The following is a 16,103-nucleotide window of genomic DNA, read 5'->3' as shown; positions in this document are numbered from 1 at the left end:
TTGGTTTACCGATGCATGTTGTGTTTCAATCTTTTATCACACCGTGTGCTGTTGAATCACTGACATCACTTCTGCATTGAACTGCTAACATTCACAGTTTGGGTGGAACTCTGGTAAGTAAGTGACTTTATATTGTACATATATTAAAATTCAAAGTATTAATCATTTACCATTCATAAAATGCTGACAATTCATATTTTTATACTCACTTTTAGGAGGATAAAGTCATAGCTGGCATTATTGATCAAACAACTGGAGAGATGTTTTCAGTCTTGCAGTCAATTTATAAAGGCCTTATTGACTATGAAACCGGAATTCAGTTACTTCAGAGCCAGCTCATTTTATCAGATATAATTTCACCAGCCTTGGGAAGAAGTTTTGACCTTGAAGAAGCCAAAGCCCATGAACTTGTCGATCACCAAGCTGTATTGCAACTACAAGGTTTACAGAATGCTAAAATGGTCATTTCAGAATTGCAATCAGCAGCACTCCCAGTTGTAGCTGCTTTGGAACAGGGTTTAATTTCAGAACCTCTTGCTATTAAAATTCTTGAGATTCAGCTTTCCAGAGGACACCTAATGATACCAGCCACGGGAGAACAGCTGACTTTGCACAGAGCTTTTCAGAAGAATCTGATCTCTGCAGCATTATACACTAAACTCCTGGAAAGACGTGACATGAGCAAAGACCTTATTGACCCCAACACTGCAGAGAAGATAACCCTTGAGGAATTGCTTGAAAGAACTGTAGTACATAGAGAAACAGGCTTGAGGCTCTTGCCTGTGACCCCTCAAGAAAGAGGCAAAATAACACTAAAATGTGGAAGGAAGATAACTATTTTGAGAGCAGCTCATGAAGGACTCATAGAGAAGGAGACCATGTTCAGGCTATTAGGTGCCCAGCTGCTTTCTGGCGGCATAATTCATCCTGATACAGGACACAGAATGACTGTTGAAGAAGCAATGAGAGAAGGGGTTATTGACCAGGATGCTGCTTGTGCTATTTTGACTCATCAGCTTCAGACAGGTGGGATCCTGTGTCAAAATTCATCAAAACGTTTGTCTGTAGATGAAGCTGTGCAGTGCAACCTGATCTCTTCTAGTAGTGCCTTGCTGGTACTACAGGCACAACGAGGCTTCATTGGACTCATCTGGCCACATAGTGGGGAAATATTTCCTGTATCTACATCTTTGCATCAAGGCATGATCACTAATGAGCAGGCCTGCAAAATTCTAAAGGGGCGGCAAAAAATAGCAGCACTCTATATTCCAGAAACTTGTGAAGTGATCAGCCTGGATGATGCAGCCCAGCAGGGAGTCATAGAAAGCAACACTTCATCAATTTTGAATAGTGTTACCCTACCTGATGAAATGCCTAATGTGGAAGATATACCATTGCCTTTGAAAAAAGCGGCAAGATGGCTCTCGTCTTGTGAACTCCAGGCATCCAACCAACATGCTGATGGAAAGGATGTAAACACTTCTGACACCAGTGAGCCCATACCTTGCCACTCGGAACAAACTCAAAAGCTATTCATGTCTTACCTAATGATAAATAGTTGTATGGATGCGAACACCGGACAGAGGCTTTTGTTGCATTGTGGTGACTTAAATGAAACAGTCAGCCTGTTAATGGGTTGCAGTCGTTCTGAAAATAATACAAATGAGACTGAGGGGCAATTGTGTTTAAACACAAAAGCACAACATATTGAGCAACAGCCCAAAGGGGCAATGTTTAGTGATATCACTAGCAATGTTTCAGAACAAGATACAAGTATTCAAAATATATCCAGCAGCAATAAGAGGGAGGCATTTTGTAAAGATCACCAGAAGGACATAGTCTCAGGGAGAAATGGTTTTCATATTGTGGCTCGTGCTTCAGAGCAGTCAGAATGTGTCACAAATAGATCTGGAAAGGAAATCAATCCAGGTCAAAATCTTGAAAAAGAAAATGCACTTGGAAGTTTACTGAAACTTCCAGAACAAATGCCAGTGGAAGTGTATGAAAATTTAACTGACCAAGCAAACGCTGAAAATGCTGAAATGAAAACATCTGTTTCAAACTGTTCACAAGGACACCTTCCTCCAATAGTAAATGAAGATAACATTTGCATAGTAGAGGGGGAGAACATTAAGGGGAGTGAAAACGACTCCCCAGGCATCTTCAGTAGTGTTTTGGATGCAAATTATTCTTCAGCTATTAAGAAAGATGAGAAAGCTCAAGCAAGCACTAACGTTTCACATCTCATGGACAACAGCCTGCAAAAATGCATGCCTCAGGTTTTGCAGATTGAAGAAGGCATTATGCTAATGAAGAAAAATGAGGTGAAAGATGAGGTAAAAGATGACTTTCAGGATAGTTTATACACTAGTATAGAACCTGACCAAAAATGTTTAAATGAACGCACTAAGAAAGAATTAGAGACTTGTAATGAGAGTGGAGTATTGCAAGCGGAAACGAATGTCACCCCAATATTGCATAACAATGATGATAGGAATGGCAAGTTGCCATTAGAAGACCACTCCATAATGCATGGTGCATGTCTTCATATGAATGATAGGCCACCACGAGAAGACATTACAGATAGCTGTGGCAATTCACAATTGGAAGACCATGCTAATAAATTTGCTGGCTGTCTATTGGAAAACTACACCAGCATACAAGATGCATTACCATTGGAAACTAGAGTGCATACACATGACAGTCAGTTACTGGAAGATTGCACCAATAACTATAGCATGTCAGTCCTAGAAAATACTTCTAATGGTGATTCCCTCCTGGAAGACACTGTAAATTTGATCCATGGATTATTACAGGAAGAACAGACTGAAAGTGGGCAACCTGTAGAAAATCAGATGAATATCAGTGATGGAGAACAACCCATAGATAAGGCTAATATATGTAGTGTATCTTTGCTTGATGACCATACCAGTTCTGATGGCATTGCACTGTTGGAATATCATACTGTAGATAAATATATTGGACCAATTCAGAGAAACGGTGCTATTACTCATGCTGGATGTCCACTCAAGGATTCCATTGATACAAATGCTGGGCTCCCAGTAGAAGTCACTACTGACACTCTTGATGGATCATCCATTAAAAACAATACTGATAGTGAGTCCACATCACCTCTGGAAGTCAGTGCTAGTATGAAGCATGATGAACCACCTGTGAATGACAGCAAGTCAACATTTGAATGTGGCTCGCTAGTTCTGGAAGGCAATAACAGCAAGCAATCTGAGCTGTTGCATAAAAGAGAACATAGTACTCAGTCAGAAGATCCTTGTGATCCAACTCAACATAAAGATCGCAGTGAAGCCTGTGATGCTCCGCAAATTGATCATATCAGTGGTACAGTTTATAGCTCAGGCAGAATAAACAAGGGTGAATCCTCTGTTGTTAAAGAAGATGCTACTCCAGAGCTCGTCCACAGTGCAGTAGCCATCAATGGAGTAGCAGACGAGTTGCAAGAAAAAGCAAAATCTTCCATGGGCAACCTAAGTAAGGAAGAAGAATGCATTCTGTGCTTTAGTGAAACGAGTGACTCTGATACACTTGAAATTATAAATATGGCAGCATTCAATGCAAGGCTACTAGGCACAATTCTAGAAGACAAAGCAGAAAGCAGTAGAGATATAGAAAATAATGGTCAGAAAAAAGAAAGGGAAGAAAGTAAAGAGATTGACAGCTGCCTGGAAAAGTTGGATGAAGCTAAAATGCAAAGGGGTGAGCACAAGGGCATTAAAACAAAAGAAGATGACTCTGAGAGTGAACATGAAAGCATATGTATGGATAATGACAGTGATGATGATGGCAGTGGCAATAGTGATGAGAATGGCAGTAGCGATAATGGTGATAGTGACAGTGGGGATGATTTTGAAGGTTATGATTATGTGGATTTTGATTATGATACTTACGAAGAGACAGATTATGAAGATGAAGAGGTATTGGAAATGCATTACTCTCAGTGCCATGATAAAAACATTGGGGTCCAGGTGTCTGCACTTTCAGAGGCAACAGGAAACAATGGTTTACGGTGCCCTGAAAGCTACAGTGCTGATGAATATCAAAATTTAGCTGATGTTGTTAAAGAAAACATTCAGGACCTACCATGTAAAAGTAAAGAGGGAAGCCAGCAAGAAACAGAACAGGCTTCTGACCCTTTCATGCAAGACAACCTTGCGTTACAGAACAGTCAAACCTCCCAATTAAGCATAAGCAATGGTGCAACATCAGAAGACGCAATTGGAACAGAAAATATTAGTGCCAAGTCTGATATACCTTCTCAAAGAAACTTACATGCTGAACACAGGGAAGCTAAAATTCTTGATGATATATCAATGCCATGTTTGAATTGTGAGAAAAGACAAGAAGTAGATAATGGAAAACAAGCATCTACCAGTGTGCCACATAGTCAAGTAGAAATTGGTGCACTGAAACAATATAAAAATGGAGTGTGCATTCTGAAGGAAGATCATATCCGGGAATCAAGTGGAAGCCTTAGGGAGCCTTATTCATCAGTTATTAAAAATGGTTATGAAATTACTGCCTCATATGATGAAAAAATAAGTATTGCTCAAACTTCAAATAAGCCCACATTGGTTACAGACTCCAATGACATTGCTAAAGATGAATCAGTGCACTATGTAGAGGGGTTTGACCTCTCTACTTATTTAAAGCAAAGTGTGAAAGATATAATGGCCAAGGATATCTTAGCAATGAGAGAGAATGGTTCATCTTACCTAAAGGAAGGTGAAAGAGACAGTGAAGAGAATAGAGAGGAACTAGTGGTATCAGGAAGTGGAAACTGCGAGGGAAAACAGCACCTAAAAGAATTGCACCCCAAACAGCAGCTGTTTCCTGCATCAGTTGTATCAGAACCTACAAGAGATAAAGTTAGTAAAGAGGCTAGTGCTCATTCCAAGGTGTCTCATAATGAAAGCTACAAATGTGATTTCAACAATATGGAGCGTGTTGAAGCTATTGGAAAAGTAGGGAGCAAGGCTGATGAAACAGCTTCTGGAGAAGATACATGTGTAATTGGATCTTCTTCTAGTACTTTAGACACCAGAGATGAAAGCCAGAATAGCTATGAGCAGAAAGCACATGAAGCAGAGGTCACTCAAAATAGTAGTTTGGGGAAGCCTACGGAAGATGACATTCTAGACCATGAGCCTACTTACTCTCAAAATGGCATCCAGATAAAAATGCAGCAATCACTAAAAGATGTGATGCTTTCTAATTCTGCCCCAGTCAGTGATCAGGAAGTTGTTTTTCCTGAAGTGCCTCCCACATTACCTGAAAGCTTAACAAAAATACTTAAAGGAAATATAAAAGATGTTTACTGCAAGCAGGAAGAGGAACCTTTAAGTTATATTGGCACAAAAGCTTTAATGCAAAATTTACTTAAAATGGTTGATAGCACACACTGGGAAAATGAGGACCCTGCCAAATCTGCTGTCCAACATAGAAGTGAGGATACTAGAAGTGCCTCAATGGCTGCTTCGTTGTGCATACATGCAAACGAACCTAATTCTAACCCACCTATTTGGCTTGATAATAGAAGTCCTGATCTCCTCCTCGATATACTGAAACAAGACCACTGCAGTCAAAGAAATGAGAGCACCCGTGAGACAAGGGACATGAAGGCCCAGACAGAAAGAGAGCAGGAGAAAAACGCTTCTCAGTATGACCATGCCTTTCCCATCTCAAGAGAAACTACAAGTTCATCAGGATTAAAAGCAGAAACTGCTGGAGAGAGTACTGAAGCATTCAGTAAGGCTCTTGGTTCGAAAGGATACCCTCAGCCCGAGAAGCCATACCAGCAACCAAAAAGCTTCTCTGAAACCTTGGAAACAGAGGACTCTGGACCAAGACCTGATTCAAAGAGCATGGTGAGTAGCAACTTACAATTTTTGTCTTAAGTAAAGACACGTAAAACAAATGAAAAATTTATTTAGTTCATTTTGGTGCTTGTGCTTGTTAGCATAATCAAAACATGGCACCTATATTACCAGTATGCACTGAATCACCTATCACAAGGAATTGAATGTCCTCTGGTTAACATCATAGTAGAATCACAGATGAACATTTAAATTGCATCTCTAGGCATTTTTTTTAAAGAAACACACACCATCCTTTTTGTTTTTAAAAGTGTTTTTCTGCTACTGTGTTGATAAGTTCTAGTTATACTAAAATGACAATAATATTTTCAGAAGCAATGCTCTTGGTACTTGGAGAATATGAGGAGACATTTGACAGTGGTTCAAGATATGAAATTTCTCTTGGATGACCTGCAGCCCATCAGTAATGACCTGGAAGACCTAAAAATACAACTTGAGCAGTTAGAGGTAAGCTTCTTATCTGTAGAGAGAAAGCGAGGTTAAATAGTGAGGTCAGATGTCATTAGTACTAAGTCTCTTTATATGCTGATCTTCCATGCAAAATAATATATTCAAGGTAGCTCATAAGACCCTCAAAACACAAGTCATCAGAATAAGAGTATAGTTAAATATGTATTATCTTTCATAAATATGCTAAATCTATTTGACAAATCATAAAAAATATACTTAACATTAGCCAGTGATCATCACCCCACAATTCTCTCACCCAAAGGCACAGAAATGTGCACCCATTTGTCATCTAATACAAATCAATGGAACGGCACACTCTTGAGTCCTTTCCCCACAGATCCCATTTACAGGCCTGGGCTACACATTACACTCTCTGCATGGGTGATTCTCTCTCTGTAGTGCGTGCATTTTGTAGTCCCTTCCTGCTAATTTATAGGAGGAAGAGAAAGGAGAGCATGTTGAGCATGGCAATGTCTAAAGTTTAGGTATCCCTGGATAGATGGATGCTGAGATGAAGGAAAGGGGTGGTGCAGCAGTGGTTGGAGGAAGAGCTATTGCCATAGTATAGAAAATGATATGAGCAGTGTGGTAGGTGAGTGGGGAATGAGAGATAGCAAAATAAAGAGATGTGTATGTTGGGTTCTAGGGTTAATTTATCTCATTTGTGTGGCCATTTCCCAAGCTTCCCAGGGCAATTTTAGGTGGGGTGACCCCATTTTATTCTTGCATCAGCCCTGTGAGGTGGCTAGTGACTTGTTGAGTGCCCATGAACAGCATGGCTGGGTGGGGATTTCAGGTCTCCCAGCCATCTCTAGGACTAATGGTGCTTCTCCCTAAAATGCAGAAGTTTCTTTTTCTGTCTTGCACGCAGTGCTACTAGTTTTAGGCAAGACCTTAATGCACCTCATCTGTATTTATTTTTTTGTAGTCATTTGAATCAGGGCTTGCTGGCTTTGCTGTTACTCTACGAAAAGATATGAAGTTAGCAGAAGAGTTTCTAAAATTTCAGCACAAGGATGTTCCCAGAGCACAGCTTGTGGATCTAAAAGAAAGCTATGAATGTTTGGAGAAGGATTTCTTTGGGGTCTGCGAAATGTCTTCAAATCGAGCAAAGCAAATAGTCTTGGCAGTAGACTCTGAAATGGTAGGTTCATAGCCCACATCTATTTTACTTCTATAGATTTTTAATCTATCCAACTCCAAACTTAGATTTAGTTCAACCATTTTAAACAAAACCAAGTGTAAAATGCAAATAAGTATTGTAAAATGGTTTTGCATACATGGTGACAAATTTATTGCCTGATACTAGCTAGCTGGAACCCATGCTCTAAAAGTTTGTTCACAATGAATGATCACTTGCAGCACAATCCTGTGCATGCCTTCTGTGTTCATTGGGGCTTATTTGTAGGAAAGTGTGTGTAGGATTGCAGATGCATTCCTTCTGAATCACAGTGAATACAAAAACTTGTGCATCCTTTGGTTACTTGAACATAAAATGATGATGTGCATGTGTGATTCAGTGATCATAGATCAGCACCGCAGACAAGAGCTTTCTCAAACAATTCATTTTAATGTTTTCATGTTCAGTTGTGTATCCATTGATTGTGGTGGTGGTGGTGGTAGTAGTAGTAGTAGTAGTAGTAGTAGTAGTAGACGACTTATAACCCACCCTGCACTAAATGGTCTCAGAGGACATTACAAAAATACCAACCTAAATTGATAAGCGTGTGTACATGAATTTGTTCTTAGTCTCATTATTTAGTGAGTTTTGAAAGAAAAGGAGTTCCATTATTGTGAAATGGTAACTGGGATTGGAAAGAATTTGCTCTCTCCTAAATAATTTTTGTTAGATAAGTGATATAAACCCTTTTGCCCCTTGTTGGAGTGTCAGAATTAAATAGACTTTGCATATGCAAATGGTATCATCAGCAAAGTGTTCTTGTAGATCTAAAATATGCCACGTATATAGTGGAAAAAGTATCTCCTCATTTTTCCAATTATGTCAGTAGCTTTGTTTCACTGTCATCTAACTGAAATCTTTTCGTTTGGTTTTCATTTTAGTTTGGTTTAGGTCTGTTGTCGGACAAATATCTTATTTGAACTTCTTTTCTAGGCTAAACTTTCAGTTCTTCATCAGAAACATCTAGTCAAGCTTCAGGAGTTTACAGGTTGGATTGAGGAGAAGAGTGAAATAATGAATAATCTCAAAGTGGATACAAGTGATATAGAAGATGTGAAGCAAAGGTTTCAGTTAATCAAGGCATGTATCACTTGGTACCTAATCTGTCAGTGACTGTTAACTTCTAGATATGATGTTTTGTAGGTGATCTCCACTCTGATTCAGTACTAGTTACCGATAACCTACATGTTCAAAAGTAGTGATAGTTTGGGTGATTATTGCTAGTTCGGATAGGCAGTCAGGATTTCTGCAAGTAACACTCATATAGTTTTAACAGAATGGTTACATAAGCTCTAAATATCAATAGTAGAAAGTAATTCTTCCTTGAGGTTGGTGCTAGGCTCAACATCAGAAAATGCTGTCAGTAAGTTTATGATTTAACTCATTATCAGTCACATATTTTGCACATATGGCCACCAAGACTGTAGCAAACACAGCCTCAGTGTAATTCCCTTCAGTGCAATGATCAAAAATAAATGGTGGTTTCAGCAGAAGACTTGAACAACAACTTCTGCTGACACAATGGAGTTTTCCTCCTCTCCTCCCCAACATTACACTTAACATTATGTAGATCTGATGTTGCGAGTCAGTGAATTTGAGGAAGGCTCAACAAACCTAAACGTCTAGTAGTATTCTTTAATAGACTCTGGATTATGAACTGATAGAGTGAATTCCATATCAGATATTTGAATTATTTTTTAAAAAAACAGTGAGTGAGCTTAACCTTTTATCAAATGATAGGGCAGGCTTCCTCAATCTGGTGGCCTCTAGATGATTTGTAACAATTCCTATTGGCCCATAACCATGCTGATTGAGGCTTATGGAAGCTGCATGCCAAAACATCTTGAGAGCACCAGGTTGGGAAAAGCTGTTACAGGGGTTTTTATGCTAACTATTTTTATTACTTAATTTGCAGGACCTGGAAAAAGAGTTTGAATGTACAAAAATGCAGTTGGAATCCACAGCACTTGATATTCAGTTCTTCATTTCTGAGCATGCCCAAGATCTTTCCCCAAACCAGAGCAAGCAGCTCTTGAGGCTCTTGAATACCACACAGAAGCGCTTCCAGGAAATGCAAGAGACAATAAGATCCCAAGTCGACCATTTTGAAACTCTCTTGCAGACAGAACAAGTTCTTGTTGACCAGAAGGTTTGCTTCTGTGTGTGATTTTGTGCTTAGCATGACACCGAACCCAAGTGGAGATGTGAAAAAATGTTGAAGTGCAGAAACTGTACTCTAGCTGAGATCGAAAGCAAAAGAATACAGTGTGCCTATCCTTCAGAATTCTAGAAGCACAGGATAAATGTTTGAGGGAACCAGTTGTGTGCTTCCTTCAACAGCAAGTTTTGTTTCAACAGCAATATATAGAAATGATAAAATGCTTTACCCAACAGTGGGTAATGATTTGACTTTGACTTTAAAGCTGAGTCATAAATAAACAAATAAAGCTGAGATAGCAGACCTAGGACTGCACGTTAGACTTTGGGTATCTGTTGAAGAAGGATGCTTTGTCATCTAGTCTGTGCCAGGAAGCAACAATGGATGCTTCTGTGATTTGGGGAAATCACTCTGCGACTTGCGTGCTGCCCTTTTGTGGGTGAAATAGCCACAGGTGCTTGTTCTGCGTCTCGAGGACCTTCTAAGAGGTCTGATCACTCTAGCACTGGTGTGGGGAACCATTGGCCTCCAGATATTGATGAACTAAAACTGCTGGAGTTCAGAAACATCTGGAGGGCCAAAGGTTCCCTACATCTGCTCTAGTGTATGGAAGATAATATACTCAAGAGCATTGGGAATTTGTTAGCAGTAGGGAATAACAGGGAAAAAGAAAGAAGCAGAGTTCTATAGTAAGAGCTGTTTGACAGTGGAACAAACGCCCTCAAGAGGTTGTGGACTCTCCTTCCTTGGAGGTTTTTAAACAGAGGTTGATTGGCTATCTGTCCTGGACACTTCAGTTGAGATTCCTGCATTGCAGGGGGCTGGACTAGATGACCCTTGTGGTCCCTCTATGATTATTAGTCTGCAAGCACCAAACAAGATTAACTTTGAAGGACAATTTCTTTTTTAATCAGTTGAGGGAGATGGGAGAGTCTTCAGCCCAGGAAATGCAGGATTTAAAAAATATGCTTAATAGGGATGAAAGTACCGTTAAGAACAATGAGTGCCATTGCATGTCTGCTTCTGTATTGCTTAAAACACAACAGCATTTTATATGCGGGTAATATTACATGTACCAACTGATCTAACACATAGTTTTCGACTAACCTTTGTTTTGCCATCCCCTTTTCAGAATTAATACCTGTCTGTTACAGGTTTCAAGCCATTCAGAGATTTGGATTTTCACACGCATAATGCATGGCCAGACTTCTGCTGGGCGGTTCCATCCAAAACCTGGTCTCTTTACTTACAGCATTTGTGAGGTTTATCTCATACCTTCTATATTCAGCTTCTTTAAACTGTGTGCAGCTGCTATCATGTTTACAGCATACTCTCATAAATAGTGTCTGATGAAAGCTTTGAAATTTGGTTGTTTGAACATTAACCTCTATGAGAACCTCTGAGCATTTCTATTCAGGTTTCTTCTTATTCTAAATTAGGACTTGGCAGACCAGCACCAGGATTTCACAGAAAAATTACAGGATATATGTGACCTTCTCACACAGACGGAAAACCAGCTCATCGGCCACAAAGAAGCACTTGCTATTGAAGATACCAAGGCAGAGTTGCAGCAATACCAGATCAAACAAGAGGTACAATACTTGACTAATCGGCAGCAGCACAGCCAGGCTGCAATCCTTACAAATCACATTGGAGTTACACATTGGAGCAAAAATCTCCCAAGTGGCTCACAAAAAAACATTAATTAAAACATACTGACGAAATCAAACTTTAAAAACAAATTGACACCAAATTTATCAAAATACAGTCAGCAGCTTTAAAACAAGTATGCATGGATTGCCCCTTTTTTAAACCTTTGTGTCTGTTTCTATATATTTTATTAACTGCTTTAAGTGAATCCTTTTTGGAGCGGAAGGATGTGAAACAGTTTTGGGGTATTAAAAAAAGAATACTTAAAAAACGTAAACAAGTAGTTCAGTCAATATTCTCAGCCTCTGTAAAGAAGTACCTCTTTGCGTTTGGCTTCCAAATGCTCCAGTGCATGCAATTTTTTCTTTATTCCAGTAAACGGTTCAGGCGAATGTTCACTGTGTAAGTGATACAAGGAGCTAAGTCAGTTGATTCATTTAGTTATTTACTTATTTATTTGGAATTTTTTTTTGCCCTCTCAGTTAAACAACCATCACGGCAAGCTTGCAAGTGATTGAAATAACAATTCCTTACACAACCCATCAGCTTCATGTCCCTTGGATGGAGTCAGAGTTTGCTTCCTTTCTGACCTGAAGTTCCTGGATAATTAGCAGTTGGAGCCAAGTGTTCTTTCTTTCAGGGAGAGGGAGAAGCAAACGCCCCACAGCTGCCCCATTTCAGGCTTTTGCATAATGTCCCTTGTGGTGGTGTCCCTTCTGTGGCGGGGGGGAGGGGGAGCAGGAGAGGAAGCCTTCCAGAAGCCTTTTGTTCCCTGGTCAGTGGCAAAGGCCAGAGTGTGTTTACCTTGACTTCCCAGGGCATCTTGTGATCACGTGACACATGCAGTTAGCTGTAATGCATGTGTCAATTTGACCGGTCCATTTGATTTCTAAAACATGCAGAGAATTGTGTATATTAGCTTTTTGCAGTGCAAGATGTTAGTAAACAAAATTATTTCTGAATAATTCCAAAAGGCTAAAGTTGCCGGCTTGTGCTGTGGTGGCAGGGCCATCTAGTATTCTTGGCTGCTGGAGGCAAAGGACAAGATGGCAAACATAAACACACACACACACACACACACACACACACACACACACACCATTCCATGTACAGATGCCAACCAGATTAGCAGTTGAATCTTACTTCAACTGTGCCAGTGAGATGGCATTCTCCTATTAGAGGTTACTGCTCACACACTTGCACTGTGCTTTTCTGCTAGTGTAGTGGCACCTCGGTAAAACGACTTCTTACTGTTTGTAGCAGAGTTTTCCTCCGAGGCAGAGGACAAGAACAGGAATCATACTCAAATTCACAGTCAAGAGCTTTTTATTGCTTGACTGGTTGCACAAGCATTTCTGTTACTATTATATACAAGCTATTGTGGATCGAGGGCCCGACCCCGCTATGTGAAATAAATACACAAGGACACGTGATATAAGGTTAATGGGCAAGAAAAGGCCACAACTTTATTGATTACAGCAGTGAAAAGGTATTGGCTTAGGCATTGGATGACTATAGGTGGTGGGTTTATTCAACAGTAGGTGGAGCCTGTTGATGCTCATCCAACTATAGGCTCACCCCCTGATGTCACCGAGGGTCGTGCCATGGCCTCCCGCCAAGCAGGCATCGGACGGAATACACGACCACCAGATTCCTTTAAGGGAATAACCCACGGTAGATAGCATAGGCGATGGCCAGACCTAGCCCTTGACACAGCACAACACATGAATCCAATGCCTAACCTACCCACCAATACCACAAAAGTTGTGACAATTGCTACGAGGTAGGCGAAAAAACCAAAAGGCCTAATGCCAAATGGAAAAATTCCTACCAGGCCCCCCAGCCAACCAGGGCGACCAACCTAAGGTCCATGGCAAGGCCAAAAACCTATACCCTGAGCTAAATGGGAGTGGAGGGTGGGTGACTCGCTGAGGGACGACGACGAATGAGGAGGAGGCGGAGCTGGCACCACAGCATTAAGCTGCTACACACGCCCCCCGGAGGCACCTGGTTGGCCACCTCTGGTGGGCGTGGGCGCCAGCCAGGTAGGAGGGGAGGGGGCTAATGCCCCCTACCAGGGGCGGGGCTCGGTCTCCCGCCCACAACCACTCTCCTCTCTTCCAGGGAGGAGAGTCTTTTACATTCTTTCTTTATCTCTCCAGAATGGTATAATCTCAGCCCAGTAATTAACAATCCCAACACAGCAAAACTCACAGTATCAGCAGCACTCATTGTCTTACTTCCAACCTTATTGTCAACTTGCGTGCTGACAGTGTGTGTGTGTGTGTGTGTGTGTGTGTGTGTGTGTGTCTGCTTTTGTCATGCTGAAATTGCAGTCTGCAACTTCCTCCCTTTATTTGCACCTCCAGCTGACACCAGTCAAGCCTAGAGTGCCACTCCTACACACTAAAGTAAATTCTGGAACCCTCTTTAAAGCTTCCAGGAACCTTTATTTGTTTCTTTAAGAATGTTTTCCTAACATCTCCGCCATACCTTAGGTCAGCAGGCTAGCTTGGGGATACAGGGCAGGCCCTGTGGCACATGCTACCTTGTCCTCCCACAGAGGGGGATGCCCGAGTGGCTCAATGGAATGATACTGTGTAATATGAAAACTCTACCCTCTGTATCTGCTGCTTGAAGCGACTGCCTCACATTGCCTCATGGTAGGGTTGGCCCCTGAGTGGTGGGTCAGTTAGCCTCTAATTATCAGGGAAGAAATTATGTTTCAGGAAGTTCCACTCTTTTCCAGTATGGAGCAAAGGTCTCGATCTCAGTCTTGTAGAAATTTAGCAATTGTTACTCTCTTGTTGCCATTTTCATGAAACATGAAGGCAAATCCAGCGTGTACCTTAGAAAAGGGGCTTTCGAAGTGAAAAAATAAATGGATAACTCTTCCTTCTGATTTTTTTATTGTTGATTCCCCGCCCCCCCCCCTTTCCAGGAGCTACAGAAAGATATGCAAGCAAATACACAGGCACTGGCAGAAATTGTGAAAAATACGGAGATGTTTTTGAAAGAAAATGGAGAAAAGCTGCGACAAGAAGACAAGACTGCTCTTGAAAAGAAGCTTAATGAAGCCAAGACCAAGTGTTTGCTGCTTAGCCAGAAGGCAGAGGAGTCCAGGAAACAGCTGGATAAAGCCGTGACAACAGCTATTAAGCAAGAAACAGAAAAGGTTCTTTGGCAACCATTTAATATTTATTTAAAAATGGTTCATTGCTATAATTTTTCATTGCATGTGAATGCTGACCATCCCAGACAATGTCTGAATGTCTAACAATGTCTGACAATGTTTGTGAATGTCTGAAAACTCAAGGAATTGATTGTCAGTATTATTATTATTATTATTACTATTATTATTATTATTATTTCACTGTGTGTATTAAATGTAGGGAAATGCATCTATCTATTTTCAGACATTCACCAAATGCATCTGGAATTGTCAGTATTTGCTTCCCAAATGAAAGGAACATTTAGAGCAATTCAGTGTAGCACTCAGGAGATAGTTGCTTCAGCATAAACAGTTCTGCTTGCCAGATGTCCCCCCCTGTATTCTGTTCTGAGGGTTCTCCCAACTGCCCCTAGCCATTTTTTTCCTTTTTGAGGGGCAGAGCGCAGAGAAGGAAAGTCCCATTGCACTAGCTAAAATCCTTGTGCAGACTTTCACTAATGTGAATGTGGCCTGTAAACATCTGGTTCCATAAGTCTTTCCTCCCAAGGGAGGATCCTTTAAACAATAGGAATAATAATTCATTTTAGTTTTTCCTCATTTTTCCTAAGCATACAGAAGTGCAGGCACACTGCATCATTCTGCAGATGTTTGCACATGACCAGTAGGAGAAAAAGTCCCACTAATCCCCGCCAAATGTATTAGTATACCCTTGTTTGCAATATCACGAATATCTGCATTTGAACTTTTCATGACTGCGTAAGATTCGAGCTTGAACTTTAATTGTGCAGGTTGCAGCTAGAGAACAGCTGGAGGAGAGTAAAAGCACAATAGAGAACCTTCTGGACTGGTTGTCAAAGGTCGACAAGGATGCTGAACATGGGGGCAAGAAAGGCAAGCCAGCAATTAAACAGAATGGCAACCATTTCCAAGAAGGAGAGGTGGAAGAGTTGGCTGGAGAAGACGATGAAGTCAATGGCAACTTGATGGAAATCCAACAACAGAATGAAACTCACGTGGATGGACAACTGAAGCCCTCAGAAGATAATCTCAACATGCAATATCAGAAAGCCAAGGTACTACACATGTATAATACTAATTGCTTTATCAATTCACGCTTGTCCTGGAAAAGAAATGAGGGTTGATATAAACTCACCTCATGTGCCGTGGAGCCAGCATTGCCAGCTGTTGTGGTGGCCTTGAAACGTACAAAGCAAAAGCCAAGTGCAGCCAGGAGACATAATCTGGTCCACCCCTAGATCTCTGCTTTTCATGCCAAGGAATCTCTAGAATGATTTCGTGGGAGGTGATTTCACCACCTCTCACTGCACTACAAGCCTCAGAGCATATTTATTTCCTAGCTCTTATCTAATGAACCAGTAGAGCATTTTCATCTTTATCTTCTGTGTTGAAAGTGCTCAAAGCTGTGGAAAATAAAGGCAGGCCAAAGTGGGAAGAATTGACAAGCACACCCAAACAGCCCAGCCTTAGCACATCTTACATCCATTGGAATGCCAGTGGCTGCACACAGCTCTCTTTAAGCACAAGGTCTCTCTCAAAAGCCTCAGTGTTATGGATAGCTCCATCCAG

General features: G+C 40.9%; 1 protein-coding gene across 19 annotated transcripts in view; it reads left to right on the top strand.

Annotated features, from left to right (window-relative positions):
- LOC310703246 (dystonin-like) overlaps positions 1-16,103 on the top strand; it is a 303,015-nt gene that overhangs the window by 177,349 nt on the left and 109,563 nt on the right. For 14 of the 19 annotated variants that reach the window (XM_083495364.1, XM_083495375.1, XM_083495374.1 and 11 more), the window contains 3 exons: positions 11,134-11,286; positions 14,286-14,519; positions 15,305-15,589. In XM_083495364.1, coding sequence (XP_083351490.1) covers positions 11,134-11,286; positions 14,286-14,519; positions 15,305-15,589 — 672 coding nt within the window. Of the gene's footprint in view, positions 1-215; positions 5,898-6,218; positions 6,354-7,284; positions 7,501-8,469; positions 8,617-9,451; positions 9,686-11,133; positions 11,287-14,285; positions 14,520-15,304; positions 15,590-16,103 lie in introns of all 19 variants that reach the window. The other 5 variants (XM_083495358.1, XM_083495371.1, XM_083495370.1 and 2 more) reach the window with 1 other exon arrangement.

Source organism: Podarcis liolepis, assembly GCF_965112155.1.
Source record: "Podarcis liolepis genome assembly, chromosome: 3".
Lineage (NCBI taxonomy): Eukaryota > Metazoa > Chordata > Lepidosauria > Squamata > Lacertidae > Podarcis > Podarcis liolepis.
Note: the sequence above shows the minus strand (reverse complement) of the source record. Positions and strands in the feature narration are given on the sequence as shown.